Source organism: Lemur catta, chromosome 8, assembly GCF_020740605.2.
Source record: "Lemur catta isolate mLemCat1 chromosome 8, mLemCat1.pri, whole genome shotgun sequence".
In the NCBI taxonomy this organism is placed as follows: Eukaryota; Metazoa; Chordata; class Mammalia; order Primates; family Lemuridae; genus Lemur; species Lemur catta.
This window is the reverse complement of record NC_059135.1, coordinates 44903751-44930850: the sequence shown is the minus strand read 5'-3', so window position 1 is coordinate 44930850 and position 27100 is coordinate 44903751. Positions and strand designations below refer to the sequence as shown.

The following is a 27100-nucleotide window of genomic DNA, read 5'->3' as shown; positions in this document are numbered from 1 at the left end:
CCAAAAAAAAGAAAACTACATACCAATATCCCTCACAAAAGTAGATGCAAAAATCTTCAACAAAATACTAGCAAACCGAACCCAACAGAACATCAAAAAGATAGTTCACGATGTTCAAGTGGGTTTCAATCCCAAGGATGCAAGGATGGTTCAACAGTTCAACATACACAAATCAATCAGTGTGATTTACTGCATAAACAGAATTAAAAACAAAAACCATACCATTATCTCAATAGATGCAGAAAAAGCATTTAGTAAAATTTCGGCACCTCGTCATGATAAAAATCCTCAAAAAAGTAGGAACAGAGGGAACATACCTCAAAATAATAAAGCCATATATGACAAACCCACAGCCAACATCATACTGCATAGGGAATAGCTGAAAGAACTATCCCTAAGAACTGGAAAATGACAAGGATGCCTACTGTCACCATTTCTATTCAACCCAGTACTGGAAGTATTAGCCAGAGCAATCAGGCAAGACAAAGAAATAGAGGACATACAAATCAGGAAAGAGGAAGTAAAACTATTCCTATTTGCTGAGGATATGACTTATATCTAGAAAACCCTAAGGATCCTCCAAAAGACTTCTAGAATTGATAAATTCAGTAGTCTCAAAAGTAATATACACAAATCAGTAGCATTCTATACACTAAAAACAGTCAAGCTGAAAGTCAAATCAAGCACTCAACACCATTTATAATAGCTGCAAAGAAAATAAAATACCTAGGAATATACTTAACAAAGGAGGCAAAAGATCTCTACAAGGACAACTACAAAATAAATACTGATGAAACAAATCACACATGACACAAACAAATAGAAAAACTATATTCATGGACTGAAGAATTAATATTATTAAAATGTTCATATTGCTCAAAGTGATTTATAGGTTCAATGCAATTCCCATCAAAATACCAATGTCATTTTTCACAGATCTATAAAACATTATAATCCTAAACTCATATGGAACCAAAAGAGCCTGAAATGCCTAAGTAATCCTAAGCAAAAAGAACAAAAATGGAGGCATCACATTACCTGACTTCAAATTATACTACAAGGGTATAGTAACCAAAACAGCATGATACTTGTATAAAGCCAGACATAAAGAACCAAGGAACAGAATAGAGAACCCAGAAATAAACCCATATAGCCACAACCAACTGATTTTTAACAAACCAGACAACAACATACACCAGGGAAAGGACAATCTTCAATAAATGGTGCTGGTAAAAGTGGATAGCCACATGCAGAAGAATAAAACCGGATCCCTATTTCTCACCATATACAAAAATTAATTCAAGGTAGATTAAAGACTTACATTTAAGACTCAAAACCATAAAAATCCTAGAAGAAAACATAGGAAAAACTCTTTCAGACATTGGCCTAAGCACAGAATTTATCACCAAGACCCCAAAACAAATATACCAACAACAAAAATAAGTACACGGGACTTATTTTAACTAAAAAGTTTCTGCAAAGCAAAAGAAATAATCAAGAGTAAACAGACAACCTATAAAATGGAAGAAAATATTTGCAAACTATACATCCAACAAAGAGCTCATTTCTGGAATCTATAAACAACTCAAACAAATCAGCAAGGAAAAAGCAAATAACACCATCAAAATCTGGGTGAATGACATGAACAGATTTTTTTCAAAAAAAGACAGACAAAAGGACAACAAACGTATGAAAAAATGCTCAACATCACTAATCATCAGGGAAATGCAAATTGAAACCACAATGAGATACTACTTCACCCCTGTCAGAATGGCATTAATGAGTCCAAAAATAACATGTTGGCGCAGATGTAGTGAAAAGGGCACACTAATACACTGTTGGTGCAAATGTAAACTAGTACGACCTTTATGGAAAACAGTATGGAGATTCCTCAAAGAAGTAAAAGTAGATCTACCATTCAATACAGCACTACCACTACTGGGTATCTACCCAAAGGAAAAGAAGTCATTTTATTAAAAAGACACCAGTACCCAAATGTTTATTGCAGTACTATTCACAATTGCTAAGATATGGAGTCAACCTGAGTGTCCATCAGTGATGAGTGGATAAAGAAAATGTGGGGGGTGTGTGTGTATGTGTGCGTGCGCACATACACATACACACACACATACACACACACACACACACCACGGAGTACTACTCAGCCATAAAAAGGAATTAAATAATGTCTTTTGCAGCAACGTGGATGGAAATGGAGACCATTATCCTAAGAGGTATCTTAGGAATGAAGAAACAAATAATACCACATGTTCTCACTTCTAAGTGGGAGCTAAACATGGTATAGATATAGTCATAAACTGTTGTAATGAACATTGAAAATTGAGAAGGGGAAAGGGCAGGAGGGGGTGAGGGATAAAAATCTACCTATTGGGTACAATGTACACTATTCTGGTGATAGGTACACTGAAAGCCCCAACTTCAGCATGATACAATTCATCCATTAGCAAAAAACCACTTGTATCACTAAATTAGAAATAAAAGTCACTCCCATTTTTAACTACTGAATATTGTAATAGCTGTACTACTATTATGACACTTTAACATGTAACTTGCCATTTATCTTTTTGTTCTTAGCTCAATCTTCCTTTAAAATGGCCACTATACAAGCCTGCTAACTCTTTAAGTAGGCATATATTGTGGAGTCAGTCATACATACAGAAGAATATTTAACTTATTTGACTTTCTTTAAATATGTAAAATTATTTTCATACAACAAGACCCCTAAAGCAAGTCGATTACATGCTCTGGTACACAATTAAAGAAACAGAATATATGTAAGGAAATTTAAAGAACTCTCAAGAGAAACTTTGTTTATATTTTTGCCTTAAGTACTGACTTTTTATCTAATCCTTTGACTAAACTGAGATTTCATTTAGTGTCTTATACCTCTTTGTTTACTTTGATTTATAAAATATTTACTACTAGTAATAAAAGGTTTCTTTTTATCAGTTATATTATAGATTACAGTGTTTATTTGTTTTTAATATGGGTTATGAGTTAAAGTATATTCATTTGTTTATGACAGGACCAAAAAGGGCAAATGAATTTCAAATGGACTGCCCAAGATTAGGGGGATGATCTATTAATTAAACCGCACATTGAGCTCCTTTCTCTATCAAAGTTCCTATGAAAGGACAAAACAAAAAATTTATTTTAAAAAGAAGCCATTAAAATGTTGTAGAACAAAACAGAAGACCAAGACTAGACAAAGTTGGGGAAAATCTTTGAAGATAGAAAACACACAAAACTGGACTATCAATACAAAAAAACAAGGCAAAAATTCTTAATCCAAAACTCCAGAGACAAAAAGAGATCTTTCTCAAGGAGTTCCACAAGTCCAACTAATAAAGCAAGAATGGACACTGAAAAGAACATGAGGATGATTAATTTTATAACTGCTCTCCAAACAGCTAGGTACTTAACATTCTAGACTCTCCATAACTCTTGGCTTCAGGTTATAATATGTAGCAGTGATTCCCAAACTTTAGCTTGCATCAAAATCACCGAGACAGAATATTGTATCACAGGTTGCTGAGACCCACCCACAGAATTTCCGATCCATAGGTCTTGGGTGGGGAACAAGATTCTATATATCTAAGAAGTTCCTAGGTGATGCTGACGTTGCTGGTCCAGTGATAACACTTTGAATTAATCCACCATAAAGCTCTAAAGAAAACAGACTATCTTCTGAAGAAAAATGCTGGCATGGATATTGGTGTCAAAAAGAGAAATAATACAGAGTTCGAGGCAACTCCTGACCTCTCAATTAGCTCTACTCAAGGTTCAAATACACGAAAGCAGCAAAACTCAGAGTAAATATTCCCTACTTTGACCACTGTGGTTATCCCAAATCCGTCTTCTCTGTGCCCACATTATCTTTCATTAGGGCAGCCTGCTTCCCGACCCACCTCCCTGGCTTATCACACAAAGCCCTGAAATTAGCATTCCCGTTAAAGGTAAGGAGTTGAGGGGAGATAGTCCTGTACAACTCACTCCAGAGGTCACCCATGCCAGCACACTCTACTAATCAACTGAATTCTTCAGCCATACATCCCTAAATATAAAACAACTAAGAATCACACATTTGAGCAAAATCAATACTTTGAAAGCTGTTTTTAAAAATCAACTCCAGAAAAAGCATGAAAATGTCAGTTATCTTTATAGAAGAAAATATAAACATCATGAACCTGGCATGCAAAAAATAATATAATTAATAAAAATGGCTAAGGATAAGTAGTGTGCGTTAAATTCTTCCTCTTTCATACTGTTTTTAGTGTTATTCAAAGTATCAGCCCATAATGAAACTAAGTATTGAAACTGAGAGTACTTAGAAATTTTCATAAAAATTTGACAGTGATTTCTGAGTAGGAACTAATAATAATCTAACTATTATATTAAATTGAATCTAATAAACAAAAATGTGGGTTTTCATTTTGTCTTTCTTACTTCATTTTTCTGATCATTCTAGCAATTCATTTCCTTTACTTTATTAAAGGATCAATCCAAAAAACATTAAGACAGAAAAATTGGTCCTTTACCATAGTTTGAGAAACACTGTAATAAAACTCAACAAACACAGTTGTCTCTCAGTGTCCATGCAGAATTTGTTCCAGGAATTCCCACAGATACCAAAATCCATGGATGCTCAAGTCCCTTAAATGGCATAGTATTTTACACATAACCTACACACATCCTCCTGTATACTTTAAATCATCTTTAGATTACTTATAATACCTAATACAATGCCTACACATCACATCACTTCATTGACATGGATTCAACATAGTACTCTGCATGTGGTAAATTCCAGTTTTGCTTTTTGGAACTTTGTGGAATTTATTTTTTCCCAAATATTTTTGATCTATGGTTGGCTAAATCCATGGATGCAGAGCCTACAGATATGGAGGGCCAACTGTACTATCTAAAGGTTAATAAGTAAAAAACAAGAACAATCAGAACTAAAAAGCACAAATTGTTCAAATTATTTCCCTCCGGCAATAAGGAGTAGGTAGAAGGAATCAAACTATATTATAGCAATTTCCATTCTGTACTAAACCTGGGTGTCTACTTCCCCATAGTTTGTGAGCTTCTCAGAAGCAGAAACTAGTAATTTTATCCCCCATGCATCTAACAAACTGCCAAAGATATGAGCCATTTACTATAGGAATTGAAGTAAATTATAATAAACCCAAAAACCTTAACTGAATAGATGCAATATTTAAAAAATCATTAAAAATAAAAAAATTTAGTTTTGAAGGTTATGTTGAAAGGCAATACGATGGAGCCCCTAAGCCTTGGAGTTAGCCTCCATTCTTTGTCTTTGTCACTCACTACCTGTGAGGACTAAGCTTTAGATTCCTCACCTATAAAACCGACTACTCTAACAGAGTCAATATGAGGACTGAATGAGGTAATGCAAACAGATGGCTTAGTCTGTTAAAAAGAACAGGATTATCTGTTATTTTTCTCTAAAATATAAAACCTGAGGAGTAATCAGAAAACTAACCCATTTTACTTACAGATAATCCATTTTTCCATCGCATCCAAAGAGAGGTATTCACAAGGCATCTTTAAAAAGAAAATATACATTTGTAGTTAAAAGAAATTCTAAAAAAAAATCCCGTATTAAATCATTCTCCTCTCTACCTTCTGAGACCTCACTACTCAATTCTTAGCTCAAATACTATTACAATAAATTTGAAAAGTTGGATAAAATTTTATAACTTACACTGAAACTTACAGTAAATAAAGTCAATAAACTTGCAGTGCCCCTTTTACATTTGCATACCCTCAAATCTCTCTAAAAAAATACTGTTGCTAAATTGTCTTTAATCTGATAAGTGATAACTTCGCAATCTCTCAAGCCTACTATTTCAAAGCTTAAAATATTCCAAAGGATAAAATTTTAATCAAAGTAAAAGAGATTTATGTGTCTGGATGCTCACTGTCTCACCAAAATCAGTCACTATGTGCATGTATTATCCACATGAATGACACCTATGTTCCCATACACACAGAAAAGATTTAAAAGAAATATAGTAATATAATTACGATTTCTTTAGTTAGTAAGATTGGGGTGATTTTGGTCTTTTCTCAAATTTTTCTACCACGATAAAACAAAACAAACTTTTAAATTTTAAAGAAAAAAATATTTATACTATTAACCATACTATTTAAACATCAGTTTTTGTTAAGAAGCAAGAAACAAAAAACTAAACAGTATGACTTAACTTATGAGCATTTTACAATAAACATCACTGATAGACTAATGCTAATTAGAAAAAAACATTATAGCAGCATTGCCTAACAGATCTTTTAAAAATCATTTTATTTTCATTCAAAAGGGAAAAATAGAACCATACGGTGTCAGACTGTGCAGGATTAAGCATTGTACTAGGTGCGCTGATGAGACTCAATAATTGAGCATTTCTCCACTGGTCAGCTGAAAGATTCCTTCGAGGATACACCATCTGAAGAGAAATTAGTGCATCTGAAAGAGACTAATTAAAATAGGAAAAAGAAAATTAAGGAATAAGTTTTTTTTCCTTTTCCATTTAAATTCCAGCTGCAACTGCTGTGTATTTCTAACTACACAATCATAAAAAAACAGAGCCCAATTACAATCATGCTCCTTATAATACGAGTTGGGTTTAGGCTCCCCTCCTCTATATTATTTTTGGTAATTTTATAAGAGCTACATAGATTTTGCATTCCTGGGCAAAAGCTTAGCTCAAGAAGTCATGTTATTTTCTTTCTTTTTTTTTTTTTCCAAGACAGAGTCTCACTTTGTTGCCCGGGCTAGAGTGAGTGCCGTTGTGTCAGCCTAGCTCACAGCAACCTCAAACTCCTGGGCTTAAGCAATCCTACTGCCTCAGCCTCCCCAGTAGCTGGGACTACAGGAATGCGCCACCATGCCCGGCTAATTTTTTCTGTATATATTTTTAGTTGTCCAGATAATTTTTATTTCTATTTTTAGTAGAGACAGGGTCTCACTCAGGCTGGTCTCGAACTCCTGACCTCGAGCGATCCACCCACCTCGGCCTCCCTGAGGGCTAGGATTACAGGCGTGAGCCACCATGCCCGGCCCATTTTCTTAAAGGTTAAAATGTGTGGCAATCTTGGGATCTTTACTTCAAAAGGAATAGGGAGCCTGTTGTTATCCTTTTGTCAATGTAAGCTTCTATTTGATAGTTCTAGCTAAAAGATTTCAGAGTTATATGGCTAAGCATTAATAGAGCTCAGCATGTTTTATGTTTCTCTAAAGAACATCTTATAATCATCTGTTTCTTCCTTGCTTTCATTTGTCCTTTGCTATTCATCCCTGCTTTCTAAAAATTCTGTATAGAGTGATTCTTTAATTTGGCTGCACATAAATTGCCAGGGCAGTTTGTTCAGAATACAGAACCCAGGGCTCCACCTGAAATTTACTGAACCTGAACCTTTGGGGAAAGAACTCCAGAATGTGCTAATTTTATTAAGCTCCACCAAGTGATTCTTACATAGCCAACTGAGAATGTTTTTAAAATCAAATTACATTAATTTAACTTTTTAAAATCCTTCCAGAAGCATAAGAGCCTTCCTATAAATACTCTGAGATATCACGGAATATCAGAAAAATCAAGATTAAGAAATAACTCATCTAATTCAAATGAACAGTTCTCCTACATAACTATCAATAATCTGCTATCTGCTGCACATTGTGCTAACAACTATGAAGAATTTGAAAAGGTAGTCAACAACCTTTAAGGAAATTTTCATCACGTAAGTGGAGAAAGAACCAAATCTGAAGTGACTAAATAAAACAAGACCATATATGGATTAGGGAAAAATCAGAAATGGACCCAGAGAGAAAAGAGGAGTAGAAAAGACAGTTCCAGGTGAGGAAAAGCCACTACTCATATCAGACAGATAGGAGATGACAATGATATGATCTGCATTTGGAGGAATCCTGATACTTCTATCTATTAATATAATCCTTATGTTTTTTACTTCAAAATTGATGCCATCTATTAGCTTCTTGTAAACTGATTCAACTACAAGACATAAAACTTATATAGATTTATGTGTATAACAGCTATCAAAAGAAATTAAACTGGGAAGGTATCCTCAGAATTTTCATGGGAATAAGAAAATTGAAAGAAAATTCTTACTGTTAACTGTATGTCAAAAAAAGCATACACATACAAAATATTATATTATTAACACTAAATAGTTGAATATCTCATCATCCAAAGAGAACAACAGACCAAGATTCTAATACCCAGGGCTTCAGTTCCAATTTTGCCACTGTTACTGCCAAATGCCTTACCTTGTAATGACACAGCTCCAGCACTCAATCCTTAGTTATAAATAATGATGAGATACCTATATACCTCCTTGGAATGCTCAGGAACTCTACTTCTGTGAATTAGCCTTACTGCAGAGAAGCCATAATGGTAAGACTACTTACAACCAAAATTATTTCATTAAGAACTATTTTTAAATATATCTAAAAGACAGACATTTCAAATTATTGCCATACAACTGTCATTTTTTTCTCATTAAGAGACTATAAGATAGCTAAAATTTATCAAACACTATGAATCTAAATTTTTTATGAAGTAATTAATTTAATTCTCATAACAACCATGAGGTAAGTGCTATTATTACTCCATTTTTACCGATAAGAAAACTAAGATACAGTGAAGCTGGTTAAGTAACTTGCCCAATATTACAGTTAGTAATTGGCAGAGCTGGTTTTAGAAACCAGGCAGACAGGTATGAGAGTAAACATTCTCAAATATTATATTAGGTATTCTGTTACCTCCATATACCATATTGAAATTTTAAAACTATAATGAAATCAATATATTCCTGAGTCTCTATAGACTATTCTGAATCTAATTAGTTCTCTGGGTCACAATTACATAAAACCACACATAACTATTATTCACATCGCATTACAATTTTTTCTAAAAGAAATTTATCACTTTATCTAACTATCCATGCTTATACTGCCTCAAATGCCTATTATAGCCTATCTAAAAACCAACTCTTACCTTGCTATGGGGTACAAATTCTTCCATCATCTTCTTTAAAGGATTTTCATAATCCACAATCATCTGGCCAAGACGTGGGTATTCTCGGTCACTGAAAATAAACACATCAAACTTTAATGAGTTGTAAGCCATCAAATTAAGAATTTTATGGAAGACTTTTATAATGCAGGTCTACCTTGCGCCATGGGTCATTTCATGAGCATAGTTGTATAATCCAATGATTGCCTTCCTTTCTTCAATTCGAGACAGCAGGATCATTAGTGTTGTATAGGTTATAATCAAATCTAAGTAGTTCTTCGTTAAATCAAAATTTACAGTCTAAGGAAAAAAAATCATCAAGTTCAAGTACTTCCCATTTCTCAAAATTTTAAACATGTACAAAATCTCCACAGCGGCTACTGAAAGCTCATAATTTTCCATAGTTATTTATTTTACCCCATTTCTGAAATTCTATCTAATTCCTTTCACTAAAAATAGATATATTTTTGGGAGTTACAAATGACAGTTTTGTATTTGTGACTCAATTTTATAACAATAGAGACATTATTTACTTTGACTTCTTACATCTAGAAATTTTTTATACTAAGGAAAAGGCTATCAAGTGTGCCTTTTACAGAGAACAATATTATCCACTTAACTGTTAAAAATTGGGCCTACTAAAATACTAAAATTAACATCTATTTCCCAATACGTGCAAGACATACTCAGTCACAATCAAATAAACAAATAAAAATAACGAATATATTGTAACTCCTTACTTAAAAAAAAAAAAGGTATAAAACAAGCCAAATTAACAATACTAAAACTTTGTATGTTAGTTATATATACTTTCTCTAAAGAAAAGCTATCAGTCCTCAAGCTCTTCTGGAAACAGAACTGAAAATTTTTCTGAAAATGATACTTACAATATCAAAGAAGACTTGACAAACATCAATAGTATTCAGCAATTCACAAACATGGTCCTAAAAAGAAACACTTAATTTTCATCATTTATCCATATAAATAATTTTGAATTCAGAAAACACAAACAAAACGTGTTTTAAATTTCAGTTCTAGAAGAATTTCAATGCTATTATCCACAAGTGACAAAACAATTTATACAATTAACAAATATAAAATCTACTTCTGAAATGTTAAATTTTATGTATTAAAACACATACCTTAAATTCCATAACATCTACAAATGTGAAGTAATATAATGCCAGATTTTTCAGAATCTCTGATTTTTCTTTCTGCAGTTGTGCAAGCTGTTGCTGTAAAAACAAAATTAGGATGCACTATTCACAGAGAACAAAAGTATTTAATATTACTACAAACTATCTTCTTTTATGATTGATATATGGAAGCAGAAGCTTTTAGAATAATATTTCTAAATGATTAAGGCTTTTTTAAAAAACCAAAGTACTGGAGACAGCAACTGCTAATAGTAATCAGCAACTGACAGTGTGAGGCTATAAAACAAATCAAAGCAGATTAGTACCAAATTGCGCTACTATTAAGGAAAATTGGAAAATGTTAGGGAAAAACAATTATCAAATGAACTCTTTTGAAAAATTAAAAAAAAGTCATGAGTATGATCACATTACTAGAAGTGGGAGAAAAGAAGGTGAAAAACATTACAACTTATACTACAAAAAACAATATGCTATATAAATTTGGAACTTACCAAAAAGAACATCCAGGCAAAGCCACGTTACGCATGCAAAATAAAATGTAGATACAAACATAAAATACAGTAACGGTTCCCTGACCAGATCCACAAAACACAATAATATATTAAACAAAAGCAAAAACCACAACAACAAAAAAGAAATGAGAAAGAAGCAAAACTGGAGTTAAGACATGAAAGAGGGAAATGTGAAAGACAAGTATTATTTTAATCAATTGTATAATTAAATTTATAGAAGTCCTAATTTTTCTTTTTAAATCAACTATTAGTATAATTTTTGAAATAATCTAGCCATATTTATTTAATGCCCTAAATCATAAGATTGCCAGAATTCCAATAAATCATGTAGAACCTTTAAGTGTAGTTATTGAATAGCACCTTCCACATCATTTAGGAGCCTGGTAGAAAAGCAGAATCTCGGGCCCACCTCATACCTACTGAATCACAATCTGCCTTTTAACAAGATACCCAAGTGATCGAAATACACATTAAATGTGTGAGAAGCAGTTACCTAGAACATGAAAACTAGAAAATATGAGAAAGTGGTTGAAAGTATCAAAGTTGCTATCAAAGTCCACACGATTTTGAGGCCCTCATACAGTTTTTATTTATACTTACACAGAAGGTTGGGAGAGAGAGATTCCTCCACACATAACCATACTGAACCATTATGAAAGGTCAGAAAATTTACAGCCGTGAGCTGAGGGGAAGGTTTTTTTAAAAAAACCTACAAAAAGCCAATTTAAAACAGTAAAGCACAGCAGCCAGGTAGACCCAACTACTTTAGGGTAAACCACCCTACATACTGTAGTCCCTGAAGAGATTTAAGGAAGTAATTATGTCTGGAAAATATTAGTAAATGAAAGATCTCATTATTCCCTGTAAATGCCAGAGAAATTAAGGTAGTTACATGTAGTTACTATTTTTAGTTTCATCTATGAGAGGAGCTAACTCTATTTTGCACAATATAACTGTTTCAAAACAATTCCATGTTTATGGAATTTCCAAATTTTAATCATTACTACTACAACAACATCAAGCAAATACTTATTTTAAAATGATCCTACTTCCTTACCTTACAGTATTGTAACCCTGTTCCACAACATTAAACATTTATGATTGATGTGTCAGTCCTTTTCCTTGCTTTTCAGTACTTTAAATTTGAGTTTCAAACTATAACAGGTGAACGTACACTCATGATAAGATATGAAGAGTATAATGTGGTTGTTACTGGGTTTAATAAACACAATTTATTTCAGTTGCCATAGGGTAATTGTTAATATGCCCTTTCAATGTCTGTGTCCTAGTTTGGACAACAAATGATATGGTCACCAACTTGTTATGAACCTTAATGTTCTTGTATACAAACCCTCAATTTCCATATTAAGAATCTAACACCCACAAAACTTAAAAGAACCTTCTGAAAATTACATAACTACTTAATGACAGGGTCAAGATTGGAAATCTCACCTCCTTACTTCTAAAAAAGGTATTATTTCTACTATTGTATATGTTTATTATCTCCCTTTTTAGTTATAAAATCTCAAAATCTGAATTTCTTATTCAACTTTATTTCCCCCAAAACCATGTTTGATTAGACTCTACATAGGCTACAAATATTTATTGGACAACTACTAGAAGCCTACATTCAAAATAATTAGTCAAGCTTTCAAGGCCCTCCATAATCTGGCCCTAACTTACCTTTCCAATCTAAATTCCCCCTCCACCCATTCAGACACTATAGGAGACAAAACAAACTATTCACTATTTTCTATATATATATCTCATGCTGCCTTACTGTTTTCCCTATTGGGATGTTAGATCCCACCATTTACACATGTCCAAATCCCACTACTCCTAAAGCACTTAGGTTAAATGTTAACCCCACTTTCAAGAAACCATCCCTGATTAAACTCCTTCCCTAAATACTAACCATATCTCCCTCCTCTAAATGTGTATAATTTCTAATAACAGCTATCACTTTCTACCTTGTATTATAACTATCGCCAACATTCTAAGACAGTGTACTAGACTTGAGTCTTTAATCTCCCCAGTCCAGATGATACAGGTCTGCACATAAAGATGTATCCAATATATCAGGTAAGGGATTATAATGACAAATTTAAAAAACCTTTATGTGTTGAACAGATTTTTTTCAAAAGATAGACAAATGGCCAACAAACAGAAAAAATGTTCAACATCACTAAACAGGGAAATGCAAATTAAAACCACAATGAGATACCACCTCACCCCTGTCAGAATGGGTGGACAACTCTCACACATCCACTGCAAAAAATGCTACATTTTAGTTCTTAAAATGAAGGAGAGTAGATGTTACAAAAAAGTATTCACATCCAGAACAAAGTTTTCTTAATTCAACATCTCATTGTTTTATAGTAAACAAAAGGAAGGAAATGGTTTACGAACATGGGTCAGTAACAAATTGTTTGATGTTATACAACAGAACATTAGAAAAGTATTTAGAGAAAAATTGATTCCATTTGCTAATACTTTAAAAGCATATTTAGCAAAATATTTATATAATGCTTTCATTAAAATTTCTAGCTATGATTATTCTTAACATGTAAGTAAAATGTATGTAAACAGGATAAACATGAGGTGTGCAAAATGCAAAGAACATATCTCTACATTGAAAAAATCTTGGTAATTAATCTTTGTTCAAATAAGGATTTCCACACTAAAATGAGTTTCCAAAAAATTGATAATCCCAATATTATTCATAGTAATAAAACTAGTAAATTTAGTATTTACTTATTTTCATTCTTTCAAAGAAAAAGCACTGGCAAATTACCATAAGGAGACAACACCTAACAGAGCTAACCCACTGATTTCAATACAAAGGAACATGGCTGTAGTTTCAATTATTACCTTCATTCACTATTGCAACTGCTTATGCATAATAAATTATTTTTCTTGACTATTTTGCTACTATTTTGTTCCTCTTAAAAAACAACAAAAAATAAAACAAAACAAAAAATATACAAGTTTGGCTTCAGGGAATACTAGCACACAGTAGCTGCACTATAAACAAGTAACAAATGATTCTCAAGTTTCTTAACATAAAAGTCATGAAGGGAGTCCTTAATTTAAAAATTTTATTGCTGGTTATAAATAAATTCAATACCAGGTATAAATTCATGTGTCAAATGAGTTTCTATATGCTAACACATATTGAGTAGTGATTTAATCCCTTGAATAAATTCCCAAAGTTGGGCAAAATATTTCATTACATGCTTCCAGCATAAGAAAGCATAAAAGAAATGAGTAGCAACTAAAGAGACTAACATACGTATATCAAAGATAAGCAAATCTCTAAAGATTACCTGAAGATCCAAATTAACACAAAGATTAGTCATTTTTTATATGGATCATACAATCTTGTTTAAAATCCTTTGTAGGATTTTTCTTTTGTCATATACAAAGTGATTCTATTTGCAGCAAACATTTCAGAAATGCACTTTTCTGAGGAAAGCATAGCAAATAAAGTTTAGGGAAAGTTATCCTAACACTAGCCTAGTAAATTAAGCATTACTGAGGGTTTAAAAAATGTGTTACTAAATTTAATCCTCTTAGCTACTTTTTCAAGGTACATTTTTTTTTATTGTGGTAAAATATACATGACATAAAATTTACCATCTTAACCATTTTCAAGTGTGCAGTTCAGTGGCATTAAGTATATTTGCATTGCTGTGCAACCATCACCACCATCCATCTGCAGAACGATTTTCATCTTCTCAAAGTACATTTTTATCCTCATTTTTCAGAATACAGCAGTAGACTAGAAAAGGGTAGGTAAGATGCCAATCCAGGTCTATCAGATTTCAAAGCTAGAAACAGTTCTTCAATGTACTTCAACATTCAGGTTGCCTGCCATACAGTCACATAAAAGTAGCGTAGGGACAAGCTAAAGCTCTGTTTTCTTTCCAGAAAATACTTGTATTCAATTGTATTCTAATCAATCACATAGACTGAAACTTCCAAAAAATTTCAATTCAACCCCTTTGTTTCCTATATCAAAGTGATTGTTTTCCAAGTTTACATTGCTAGTCATCTGTTTAAACTAATACTGGAATACAAAAAAAAAAGAGTATTATAAAGAACTGAAAGACAAACAAAAAAAATAATCAAAGGTTGTACCCTTGCCTATCTACACTGCCTCTCCCGTTAACAGGTATAGTCTATTTTCCCATTCTTTCAATTTTGGCTGGCCTAGTGACTTGCTTTTACCCACAGAAAGCAGCAAAAATGACACTGTCATTTCTAAGACGAGGGCTTACGAGGCTCCACAGCTTCAGATGTTGCTCTTTTGGAACATTGTCCTTAAGTGCTGTACGTGTAGAAGTGTGAGATACTTATATTACACAGAGAGAGGTTCAGCAGCACTGCTGTCCCAGATCCCACACCCCAGAATGCACCAACTAAATGCAGCTATAACCTGAACTGGTGAAACCAGCAAAGGAACTGCCCAGACAACCCACAGAGTCATAATAAGCTGCTGTTGTTTTAAGCCACTAAGTTCTGAAGAGGTCGGTTATGCAGCAAAGGTAACTGAAATGATGATTAATACAAAGTTCAGGAACACAAATTAAAATAACCTCTATTTCACTACTGAGCACATTAATTTGCCTCAGCTAAAAAATCTTGGAAATTTAAGATGGTCAAATCAAAGCAAACTGATGAAATTAATTTTACCATCAGCACTAGAAAATTACTAATTATATGCCCTAGTATATGTTGGTCCGGGGTAACATTTTTCTATAAAAGATACATTTTATTAATGATAATAAAATTTTACCTCATTTAATGATACCATTTTCCATTACAAATAGAAATAAAATAAGCCAGTCTCTTTACATTCAGTTTTAATAATTTTTAGAAATCTTTCAAACATGTGATACCCTGCTTTCAAAATCTGAGTTCACCAGATGTAAATCAGACTTTTCTTACTGATTAGATGTCATTATTATAATTGATAATTATACTGAGCTATTTATGTCAATATGGCTCAGATGCTATTGACATGTGCAAGGTAATCTGACGAGGGCCATTAAATGGCCCTTGCCTGCTGTACTTTTTAAAGCCGTAAAAGTTTTTATTTCTCGAGGCCGGGCGCGGTGGCTCACGCCTGTAATCCTAGCACTCTGGGAGGCCGAGGTGGGTGGATTGTTTGAGCTCAGGAGTTTGAGACCAGCCTGAGCAAGAGCGAGACCCTGTCTCTACTAAAATTAGAAAGAAATTATATGGACAACTAAAAATATATATAGAAAAAATTAGCCGGGCACGGTGGTGCATGCCTGTAGTCCCAGCTACTCGGGAGGCTGAGGCAGGAGGATTGCTTGAGCCCAGGAGTTTGAGGTTGCTGTGAGCTAGGCTGACGCCCTGGCACTCTAACCTGGGCAACAGAGTGAGACTCTGTCTCAAAAAAAAAGTTTTTATTTCTCTTTCTGCCAAGTACCATTTGCTCCTGATGAGAGTATCTTTTATAATGCAGTGTGTTATAAAATACACTTGTTACAATTTTGCCTAACTAACTCAACAAGCTTGGTCATAGGAGAACCAAAAAGCTTTGCTCTGAATAAACTTCATTTATTCTAGTTTTTTACAGCTTTATTGAGGTACAGTTTACATACCATAAAATTCACCTATCGTAAGTGAACAAATCAAACATTTTAGTAAATTTATGGAGTTGTGAAACCACTCACCCTATCCAGCTCTAGAACACTTCCATCATTCCAAAAAGTTCCCCCGTGCCCATTTATAGTTAATCCTGCTCCTACCCACAGCCTTAGGCAACTACTGATCTGCCTTCTGTCTCAATAAACTTGCCTTTTCTGGACATTTCCTATAAAACAGGATAACACAACATGCAGCCTTTTAATCTGGCTTCTTTCACTTATCATACACGTTGCATGTATCAGTAGTTTGTTCCTTTTAATTGCTGAATAGCATTCTGTTGAATGTATATACCACATTTTCTAAACTGGTAATTTATTCATTACCAGCTGATAGGCATTTGAATTGTTTCCAATGTGGGACTAATATGAATAATGAATGCTGCTATGAACATGTGTTTGGGTGGATGTATTTTCATTTCTCTTGGGAAGATTACTAGGAGTGGAATTGATTCCTTCCTAGCTCTCAGATATGATTCAGAGAGGCAAGTAATATGAAAAGTGACTTCCAGATAAGTGAAGAATTACTGTAATAACACATTATTCATTTAACCAACACATATCCCAACCTATTATATTGTCAGGCAATGTGGGAAGAGCGGATAAAATATGAATAAAGCACTGACCGGGCCCTAAATAAGCTTATAGTCTAGTGAGGGATGTGTATAAGTGTATAGAGAATTCTCAATTAAATTTTTTAACGTCAATATCTAGTTTTAAAAGCTCATTATACCACAACTTCTAGGTAGAACATTCAAAGATAGTGAAAAACTATTAATACAATGATGAATTATCACATACCCTTCAAGACAAAGGCCCTCACCAACTGGTAATAACATGAAAGTGGTAAAAATAAAAATAAAACTTAAAAAAAATAATATGATAAAGACCACAATAAGAAAGGTCAGAACTTCCAAGAGTGGTGAGAATGGTGAGCACAATGGGGGAAGTTAAAGGCGAGCCCAGAACTGAGAGGGCACCCATACATTTTTTTTGGTACATGAATACATTACTGAAAGAGTGAAAGACAGCTGATGGTAAGTTTCCTCAATTGGCAAGCCCACAAACAGGAATACAGTTTACATTTAAGCTAGCTCAGCTTCTCTCTGGCCTTTTTTGGACATCTGTTGTTCTTGGGAGATTTGGAAACAAGGGGAGGTGGCATTAATGGGAGAATAATTCCCAGTTAAAACCTCTAACACCCTGCCCCCACCAACTCCATTCACTCTACCATCTTTTTACTGTCACTCACCCTCTCATGTCCCACTTCCTTTCTCATTCATCTTAATTTTAAATGGCTCATCATTATATTTATATATATTATAATTACCCCTTATCCTTCTCTCTTCCTATCATAATTGCCTAATAAAACCTACAGTAGGAGAAAATATACACCTATGCTGACTTAATCTCAATCTAATTTCATGATCATTAACCAGAACTGAGTAGTAACACTACTCTATTTTTACTGTCAATTCACTTTCCCACTCTCCTTAATAATTATTCCACTCCTTCTCCTCTCTTAAAACCCTCAACAATCTTCTTCAATTTAACTCTCAACCCTAGCCGGAGCTCTGTATTCATATATACAGTTGGCTACTCAACATCTCCACTGGGATTTCTAGTAGGTCTCTCAAACTTAGTATGCCTAATAATGAGCTGTTGGGTATTACCCACACCACACTTCCACCTCAAACCTGTTCCTCTTGCTTCCTCATTCCTCACCCCAGTAAAACCTGAGATTTGGTCAAGCTAAAAACCTTGAGGTCTTATTTCTCATTGTCTCATATACCGCACACCGAATTTATCAAAAAATACTGTAGACTCTGTATTCAAAATATATTCAGAATCTGAACATTTCTCACCTCAACCACCCTAGCCACCATCCAAGCCACCATCAGCTCTCAATCTCAATGACTGCAAATTTCATAACTAGTCTCCTTTTTACCTTTATTCTCCTGCAGATTATTCTCAACCCAGCAGCCATAGTAATGACATTCATATCACTTCATTCCACTGCTACTCTCCTCCAATGGCATTTCAACTCACATGGGGTCCTTACTATGGCCTAGAAAGCCCTATATGATGTGCCTATCCCTTACAACCACTCTGACCTCATGTCCCCCTCAATCATCTATCACATTCCTAATGGCCTCCTCCCTATTACATAAACATGCCAGGCATGCACCCTTTGGAGCTGCTATTCCTTCAGCACAGAATGCACCACCCCTGGCTAAACTCATTTCTTCATATCTTCACACCTCTGCCCTAATGCCTCCTTCTTTGTAAGGTCTTCCTTGGTCATCCTAAGTAAATTGGCATCTCCTAACCATTACACTTTTAATCATTTACCCTGCTTTGTTCTTCCTAGAACTCTTTACCTGGCACTATATTCTTATTCATTTATTACCTCTGTTCAGCAGAACATAAGCTCCATAAGAATAGAGACTTCAACTATTTGTTCATTGCTGGTTCCCCCTCTCCCAGAATAGTACCCGGCTCACAGAAGGCACTCAGTAAATGATTTAAATAAATAAATGACCAGTGGAGAGTACTATGGAAACACACATATGCAGCACTTAACCTAATTTGAAAGGGTCAGGGAAAGTATCTCTGAATAGTGACATCTAAGCACAGACCTGAAAGACAAGTAGAAGTCGGCCTAATGAAAGAATATGAGAGAGATGTTCCAGATCATAAAAACAGCATAAACAAAGCCCAGAGGCAAAATAGGGCTATTTGTTCTATGAACATATACACAAACTCTCAAAAAATAAAACACTCCTTAGCAAAAAAAGGCAATTAAATACATGTTCCTCATGTTCTACATTATATCCTACACTAGATAATGTGAACACAGTATACTATCCTGCATGTTCTTGGCCAAAGACCATTGATGTTCATATTTAAAACAAGATGAGTACTAGGAAGAAGAGCAAAGGAAAATAAGTATTTTGCAACATCTGTTAATTTACTCTATTGTAGCTTCTTCCACTGTCTCTTATTTTGGATCTTGGCAAATAACTTTTGATCTGACAAAAGGCAGTACTGGACTTGCCATGCAGAAACAATGATAAGATCCCATGCTAAAGGTACTCAAAAGGTACAAGGCTAAAAGTGGCTAAAGGCCCCCCAAAAATGACCAAGGAAACAAAAGTTAAAGGTCAACAGATGATAAAGTATTAATAATGTCCTCTGCTACTATGAAGGGCATCATAATCACCACTGCAGCCAAAGAGACTAACAATTGTTTGAAAGAAAGCTGAAAAACTGTCACTAGAGGTAAGATATAACTTTAGAAAATTTGAAGAAAACAGAAAAATGACTGCAGATGCCAGGAATGCATTTACCTGGAGGCTATGTTATAAACCCCAGAATAATGTTATTGGCAGTCTCATTTCCAGGAAAAGCAGAAAGTATTTTTGAGTGGAAGAGGTTATGAACGTATTTAGCATGACTGAAATATACAGTGCACAAGATTCACAAAAAAATGTTTTGAAAGCACATGTAGTTACATGAAGAGAATAGGAAGGATGGTATTTTTAACATAGACTTGTTTGGGGAGCATAAGAACCACCTTTGAGAATATGAAAAAAGCTGAAAATTCATTCATACACAAATTCTGTACTCAATTTTAGAGGATTTTCAAACTCATGAAAACTCAGTGTGAAACCTCAGTTAAAACCATTACACTGAGGACAATAGTATTTAGGTTACAACCATTCAGACTAAAGTTAGAAGACAGGGTTAGAGGAGAGTGGGCTCCAGAAAAAAAAAAAAAAAATTTACACAAAGGTGGTATGCTTATTAGGCTGGATAAATTTAAGAACACCATAAAGGCACAAAACTCTAATTTATGAAAGACATTAAACTTTTATAAAAATAAGTTTAAGGAACTGACAATTTAGGAAGGAAGAATACATTTCACTTTGATGCTAAATATTTTACCCACCTTAAAATCCAAAGTGTAACAAGGAAATGAAGCAAACTGACCAATCAAGTCTTTACTAATTTTTAATTTTTAGAATCAACACATAATGCAATCCCAGAACACTGTATAATTACACAACCAAAAGGCAGCATTAACAAATTTGACATCATACAAATAAAAGGACAATAGTCAAGGGTGAAGATATAAAAATAGAGAACTGTAAGTGTATTATTTATGTAAAAAGGAAGTAACCCAGGATACAAAAATATTAACAAAAACTATCAAACACTGGGAAGAGAAGAAAAGGTACCTAAGGGGCAGGAAATTGAGTGACCTAAATCCTCTTTTGTGGCAAAGAACAGACACTGTCTGAAGTTGGTAAATGAAGACATAAGGGAATGAGCATATTTGTTATAGTTCTGGCAGTAACCTATAATAGTACTAAAAACAGAAGTTCCCTCTGAGGAATATCACTTGGGTGGGAAAGAGTAGACTAGAAGATACTCACTTTTCACCCTAAATTCTTCCAGACTATTTGATTCATTACCATGTATGTATTTATGTTCTTTTGGTAAAAATAAAAAATTTAAGCCAGTTTAGGTAAGTCATCAGTGCTGACGCAATTCCCTGTCAGCATCTGAACTATTTCAATTACTTTCCAAATATATCAAAGATATACCTCTATCTTCTAATAAGGGGTTCTTTTATTTATTCTGTTTATTCACGATAGAATTAAAGACTTTGACACGTAGAAGAGACATTAACAAGTGAATACTGATGATACCTTTTTAAAATACTGACACTTCAGTTAATTCTCATTGTATTAAAATTCTTTAAATTTTGCCAATGTCTAATTGGTCAAGCCCAAATATTCCTTCAAATTTCCATTAGAATCTATATGTAGATATATTTATTCATAATGAAGCAGAGTGCCATAACTCTCAGTTATGGTATCCTACAGAAACACGATTCCTTTTATACCAAAGTCTTACATGTTCCCCTACTACATCCCAGTCAACAGGGATTTAAAGATGAGTTCATGGTTCAAGAAGACAGAGATATGAGGTATCACAGAGAAAGAGATTGTTTTTTGTTTTGTTCTGCTTCCCTTGGTGGAGGCCAGAGTGAGAGAGGGAGGGCAATAGGAGGAGCCACTGGGAGGCATGAAAATCAATGCTTAAATTATCTCAGCATTTGTTCCAGCAGGACACATAGATCTGAAGGGGATAAATTCAAATGACATTATAGTAGTGAAACTGACAAGCCCTAAATGAGCAGCTTGATGTTTTATAAAAGTCAACGAGGGCCAGCACAGTGGCTCATGCCTGTAATCACAGCACTTTGGGAGGCCAGGTGAAAGGATAGCTTGAAGCCAGGAGTTCAACCAGCCTGGGCAAAATAGCAAGACCCTGTCTCTACAAACAACAAAAATTAGCTGGGTGTGATGGTCCTAGCTACTAAGGAGGCTGAGGCAGGATTGCTAGAGCCTAGGAGTTTGAGGCTGCAGTGAGCTATGATTGCACTACTGCACTCCAGCCTGGGTGACAAAGCAAGATCCTGTCTCAAAAAAAAAAAAAAAAGCCAAAGGGGATTCTGAAGGTTCTAGTTTAATTAATCAAGTGGATGGTGATGGTTCAAGGGAGGGAACACAAAAGAGAAACAAAATGGAGGAAGATAATCACATGTTCAATATTGGTTACAAACTTTGCTGTTTAATTGTAGAGCTGTCCAAACAAAGAGTAGCTGGAATTCAAATCTAGAGCACAGAAGGTAACAGATGGTATATTCACTTAGTTGAAGCTAAGGAAGTAAATGTCTTCATACATAATTTACTGCAAGGAGGAAAAATGTCATTTAGAAATACCTGAATTTAAAGGGTAGCCAGAAGAAAAACCAGTGAAGTAGACTAAAAAGTCAAAGAGGTAATATTAATAACAGCTTCCAATCTTCAGAAGTAACTTGTCACACACTGTACTAAGTGCTTCAGGAAATATTGAACTGCTCCTCAAGACAGGCATTACCATTTTAGAGATAAGAAAAGTTTTAACATATTCCTGAACACTTGTTTTCAGAATTTCCTTGACAAAATAATTTTTACCTGTTAATAAAATAAGAAAGGAGTCTCTACTGTTTCCTTCATCCAGTGAAAATAACAGATTCCCCTCTATGCACTTGTAAGAAATCTATGAGAAACAAATTCCATTTGATGGTTATACTTTCAAAATAGTAAGAAGCTATCATATTATAGATAAATTAGATACTCTCAGGTCAGAAATGCTTTGCTTAATTTAAAATTGAGGAAATCCGTTAAAACATATAACCTGGCACATGTTAGACAATAAGTGACTGCTATGAGTATAAAACTGGCATGGCTTTTATTCATTTTGAATTTTATTTAATCAGCCTGCTTTGAAGCATATGGGTATTTAGTTCAACATCACAGTACAGACTGAAAAAAAAAACAAAACAAAACAAAGCAAAAGAAATCTCATTCCTTGGTCCCAGATTTTCCCTAATCCAAAATTGGAAGCATAAAAGTTTATAACTAGACACCAGGGGGCCCGAACAATACAGTAAAAATGACTCAACAGAGTCCAACATCATCACTGTTGAAGTCATGTTATTTACCAATCCTGCTGTCAGCTGTGCCCTCCGTTGTTGTATACCAGATAGCTATGTGCTCAAGGCTTCTAATGGGATTAAAAAGTATGGGGGCAAGGGAAGTTATTAAAGAAACAAATAAATCAACAATTTTTGGTTGCAAAATAACATTAGCCTTTTTGTAAGAATCTACTTTAGAAACTTCCAAAAAATATTTTGTTGAATTTTCACCAGAAATGATCTCTCATTTTATAACTGCTTTTTCTGAAATTGGGGACAAGTGGTACATGTGAGACAAGAATCAAAGTAGAAATACTACTAACCTCTATCTCTGAAATAAAGCAAGCATGCTCTGCATCACATATTTATATAATGACCCAAAGAACAAGAAGGAAAAAAAAAAAAGACCATGATATCAATACCATTTCTACAGTACACTTAATAGAAATCTGCAACCTCCCCTACCAACCCCCAATGCTACTATCTTTTCCAGTCTTTAAACCTCTATTAACTAATTCTATAGAGTTAAAAAAATAATGAAACTGAATTCCTCAGTTCTCATTTCCTAACCCAAGATGGCCAGGAACCTCTCACCAAAATTTAAGCAGGCCCAGATCAAAACTACTATCACAAAACATCACAAATAGCCAGTACACAGTACTTCAGCAGGTGAAAAACATCAGAATAGCATTACACAGAATAGTTGTGAAGGCTGTATGTCAAAACTCGTGCCTTGCAAGCAAAACAATCAGAGCAAATGCTACAAGCAGTCATAACTTCAACATTATACAACTAATTTTATAGGTTGAACATAGAATTATCACATGACCCAGCAATCCTACTCCTAGGGGGGGCGGTGTGTGTGTGTGTGTGTGTGTGTGTGTGTGTGTGTGTGTGTGTGTGTATACATACATACATATATATATATATATATATAAGAGAAATGAAGACATATATCCACAGAAAAACTTAACACAAATGTTCATAGTAGCATTATTCATGATAGCCAAAAAATCAGAAACAACCCAAACCTCCATCAACTCATGAATGGATAAATAAAATACAAAATTATATTCATACAATGGAATATTACATGTCAATAAAAAGAAATGTAAGTATTGATACATGCTACATCTTGGATATACCTTGAAAACATTATGCTAAATGACAAAAGCCAGTCACAGAATATTATATGATTTATTTTATATGAAATCTTCAGAATAGGCATATAGACAGAAAGTAGATTAGTGTTTGCCTAAGTCAGGGGTGTTGGCAGGAAATCAGAAGCGACTGCTAATGGGCACAGGGTTTCTTTTAGAGGTGATAAAAATGTTCTAAAATTGACTGTGATATTGGATGCACAACTCTGTGAATATACTAAAAACCACTGAATTGTACACTTTAAATGGGTGAATTTTATGGTATGTGAATTATATCTCAAAGCTGTTATTAAAAATATCGATTTTGTGTTTCAATAGTTGAAAAGAGGAGTAAAACTATTTAAAAACAAAAAACAACAGCATTATTATCAGTTTGCCAAGCATATCAAGAACAGTAAAGATTCTTAATTGGCCTTTACCAGAAAATTTTACTGCTATGAAACAGTGAAGATATATTTAACCAGGTCTTGCTAATTTTCTATGAAAAGATCTAATATTCTGGAACTATGCTTATTCTCACATGCAAATTTACACACAAACACATATAGAGATTAAACTTCAAAGATTCTCAGAAGAGCTCATGTCAGGAGATTATGAGCCATAAGAAAAAGAAGTGTATATAAAATAAAATATAAAACAGATTTTCATACAAAATCTCTCATTTCCAGTGAGTGTATAATCTCAGATGAGTTAGTCAATTAACGTCAACAACTAAAAAAGAGTTCTCAACACAAATAATAGTGTTCTTAAGAAGTGCAAGCTTTGAATCATCTATTTCGTAATCAGGAACTAACTATGATGCTTTAATACATCAATTATAAAACACAAATCTTTTATGAAACTAAGACCTCTAATCTGTATGCCCTGAAAATACAGACTTTTTTTTAAGAAAAAAATACTTTAAAAAACATTTTACTTATTTTTACTAATTCTGACTAGTATTTCCCTTCTACATTAAAATGTTTTCAAGTAAAAGTGGTATCAACAGCCTAAATATGAATCTTCAAAGAACAAACATGATTTGAGAAAACAAAAAGATGACAATATATCTTTTAAGCAGAGCTTCTCAAAAGTCAAGAGATCATATGTGAGGGGAAATTTCTAGACTAAATTTGTACATAAAGCGAAGAGACAGCAAGGATTGTAACAGGGAAATATCAAAGAAAAAAATTGAAAAGAAACGACATGCAGAAAGATTCCAAGTCAACAACATATATTTTAAAAAGGTCATAAGGCAAAAAATTACTTTAATTTTCTAAAATTATTCATAGAAGTTATTATTACAAAGAAATGTAAACATACCAGGAAAACTCTAAATATGACTATATTTCAATGTACTAAGAAAAAACTTTCCCACATGAAAAGTAATATGGGGATAATAAAGATCCTAACACTATTACCTTTTTATGTTATTTAATTTTCAGAAATGGCTTTGACAGTAATCAAAATACTAGAGAAATATATTTTAAAACTAAACACAGCTAATTACTAAAAACAATAAAAGCTCTACGAAGACATTTACTGACTTCAAAAGGAAGTTAAGTTTATGACTACAAAAACACTCCAAGTAGTCACAAAAATATATGGAATATATAAAAAGTATATAATAAGTAAGATAATAAGAGTATTATCTTTTATTGCAACTTGAAAGGGAGTAAGTGTACAAGAAATTAAGACCTTATATTTTCTGTAATAAAATGACTATAAAATGGCAATGTAGCTGAGTTATTTTTTCTTCAGAGAAGAATATTGTCTCTAAAACCCCTAATCAATGTACATAATCTGTATATCAAAATATAAAGAATTAGAGCTAATACAAGCACTATGTTGACCATTGCTTTCCCAAAAGATGGCCAAAATTAAGTAATACAAAAATTTAGATGACTTACATTGTTGTTACGGGTTTCTACAGCAGGGAATTTCCTGACTATGAATTTCACAGCAGATTCCAGGTTTTTGTCAATAAGGTAGGATGGTTTTGCCTTGGGGTCTCCACATGCCTATAAAACAACAGTAATAAAAAAAAAGGTGAAATGCATCCTTCTTCTAAAATCAAGAATAGCAAATCTGCAATTAGAAATTAAAGATATTTATTGTTTGGTGAGCAGGTGATAAAATGAATAGGCAAAGTGCAGGGATTGTCACAGCTGAAATATGCAATGGGAGACAGTACAGAGATGTTCTTCTACTGAAAAAAATGCATGGAAAGTTTCAAAGCAGTTAGCGCAGAACAGCAGTGAAGGAAAAAGCTCAAACCTAAAAAAAAAAGAAAAAGAAAAAAAATTCTTGATTTGAGGTAGGATTGTATTCATCTGAAGCTAATAATAATTATTACAGAATTAAAATATTCAGTAGAGTATTAGACTTGTTTTTAAGTGTTATAAAATAAAATCTTATGTTTAAATGTCTTTTCCAAAATGTTTTCCTCATTCACTTTAAACATTTTAATACAAGAGCCCTAGTTTAAAAGAACGGGAAGCTGCTAAAACTGTCTAGTGCTAAAGTGTGCTGCCTGATCTTCTGAATATCTGAGTTACAACACTGTTTGCCATCATACCAGCAGTACTTCAAACAATGAATCTACATCTATTCTATATCTCATAAGCACAAAACAAATGGAAATCTTTACATTTTGACCACATCAGCAGTACAGCACTCTCTGTAGTAAACTGTAAAGCACTATACAAATGTAAGGTATATCATCAGAAAGAACTTTTTACCTAAACTATTAGCAACACAGAATATAATCTTGTATACTGTTCACTGTTTCATTATGTGACATTTAATTAACTGCTTGCTAGTGAGATGTTATTTCTTAGGGAATTACTAAAATTGTTTAACATTCCTATTTAACTTCTTTTTACTGCATTTTAAAAAGGATGTGTCCTTTGAAAAGTTATATCTGTCTGCCATGTGTGCGGAAATACAGTATTGCAATTTAATGTTTTTCCACTGTTTACTATGGCTATGTTGTGGATTGCAGAAAG

At 33.7% G+C, this 27100-nt stretch overlaps 1 protein-coding gene across 2 annotated transcripts in view; it reads right to left on the bottom strand.

Annotated features, from left to right (window-relative positions):
* NCKAP1 (NCK associated protein 1) overlaps nucleotides 1-27100 on the bottom strand; it is a 98450-nt gene that overhangs the window by 55978 nt on the left and 15372 nt on the right. For both annotated transcript variants that reach the window (XM_045559792.1, XM_045559793.1), the window contains exons 2-8: nucleotides 26003-26113; nucleotides 10220-10312; nucleotides 9965-10021; nucleotides 9235-9377; nucleotides 9060-9150; nucleotides 6384-6521; nucleotides 5541-5589 (exon numbers count right to left, since the gene is read on the bottom strand). In XM_045559792.1, the coding sequence (XP_045415748.1) occupies nucleotides 5541-5589; nucleotides 6384-6521; nucleotides 9060-9150; nucleotides 9235-9377; nucleotides 9965-10021; nucleotides 10220-10312; nucleotides 26003-26113 (682 nt within the window). The remainder of the gene's footprint in view (nucleotides 1-5540; nucleotides 5590-6383; nucleotides 6522-9059; nucleotides 9151-9234; nucleotides 9378-9964; nucleotides 10022-10219; nucleotides 10313-26002; nucleotides 26114-27100) is intronic.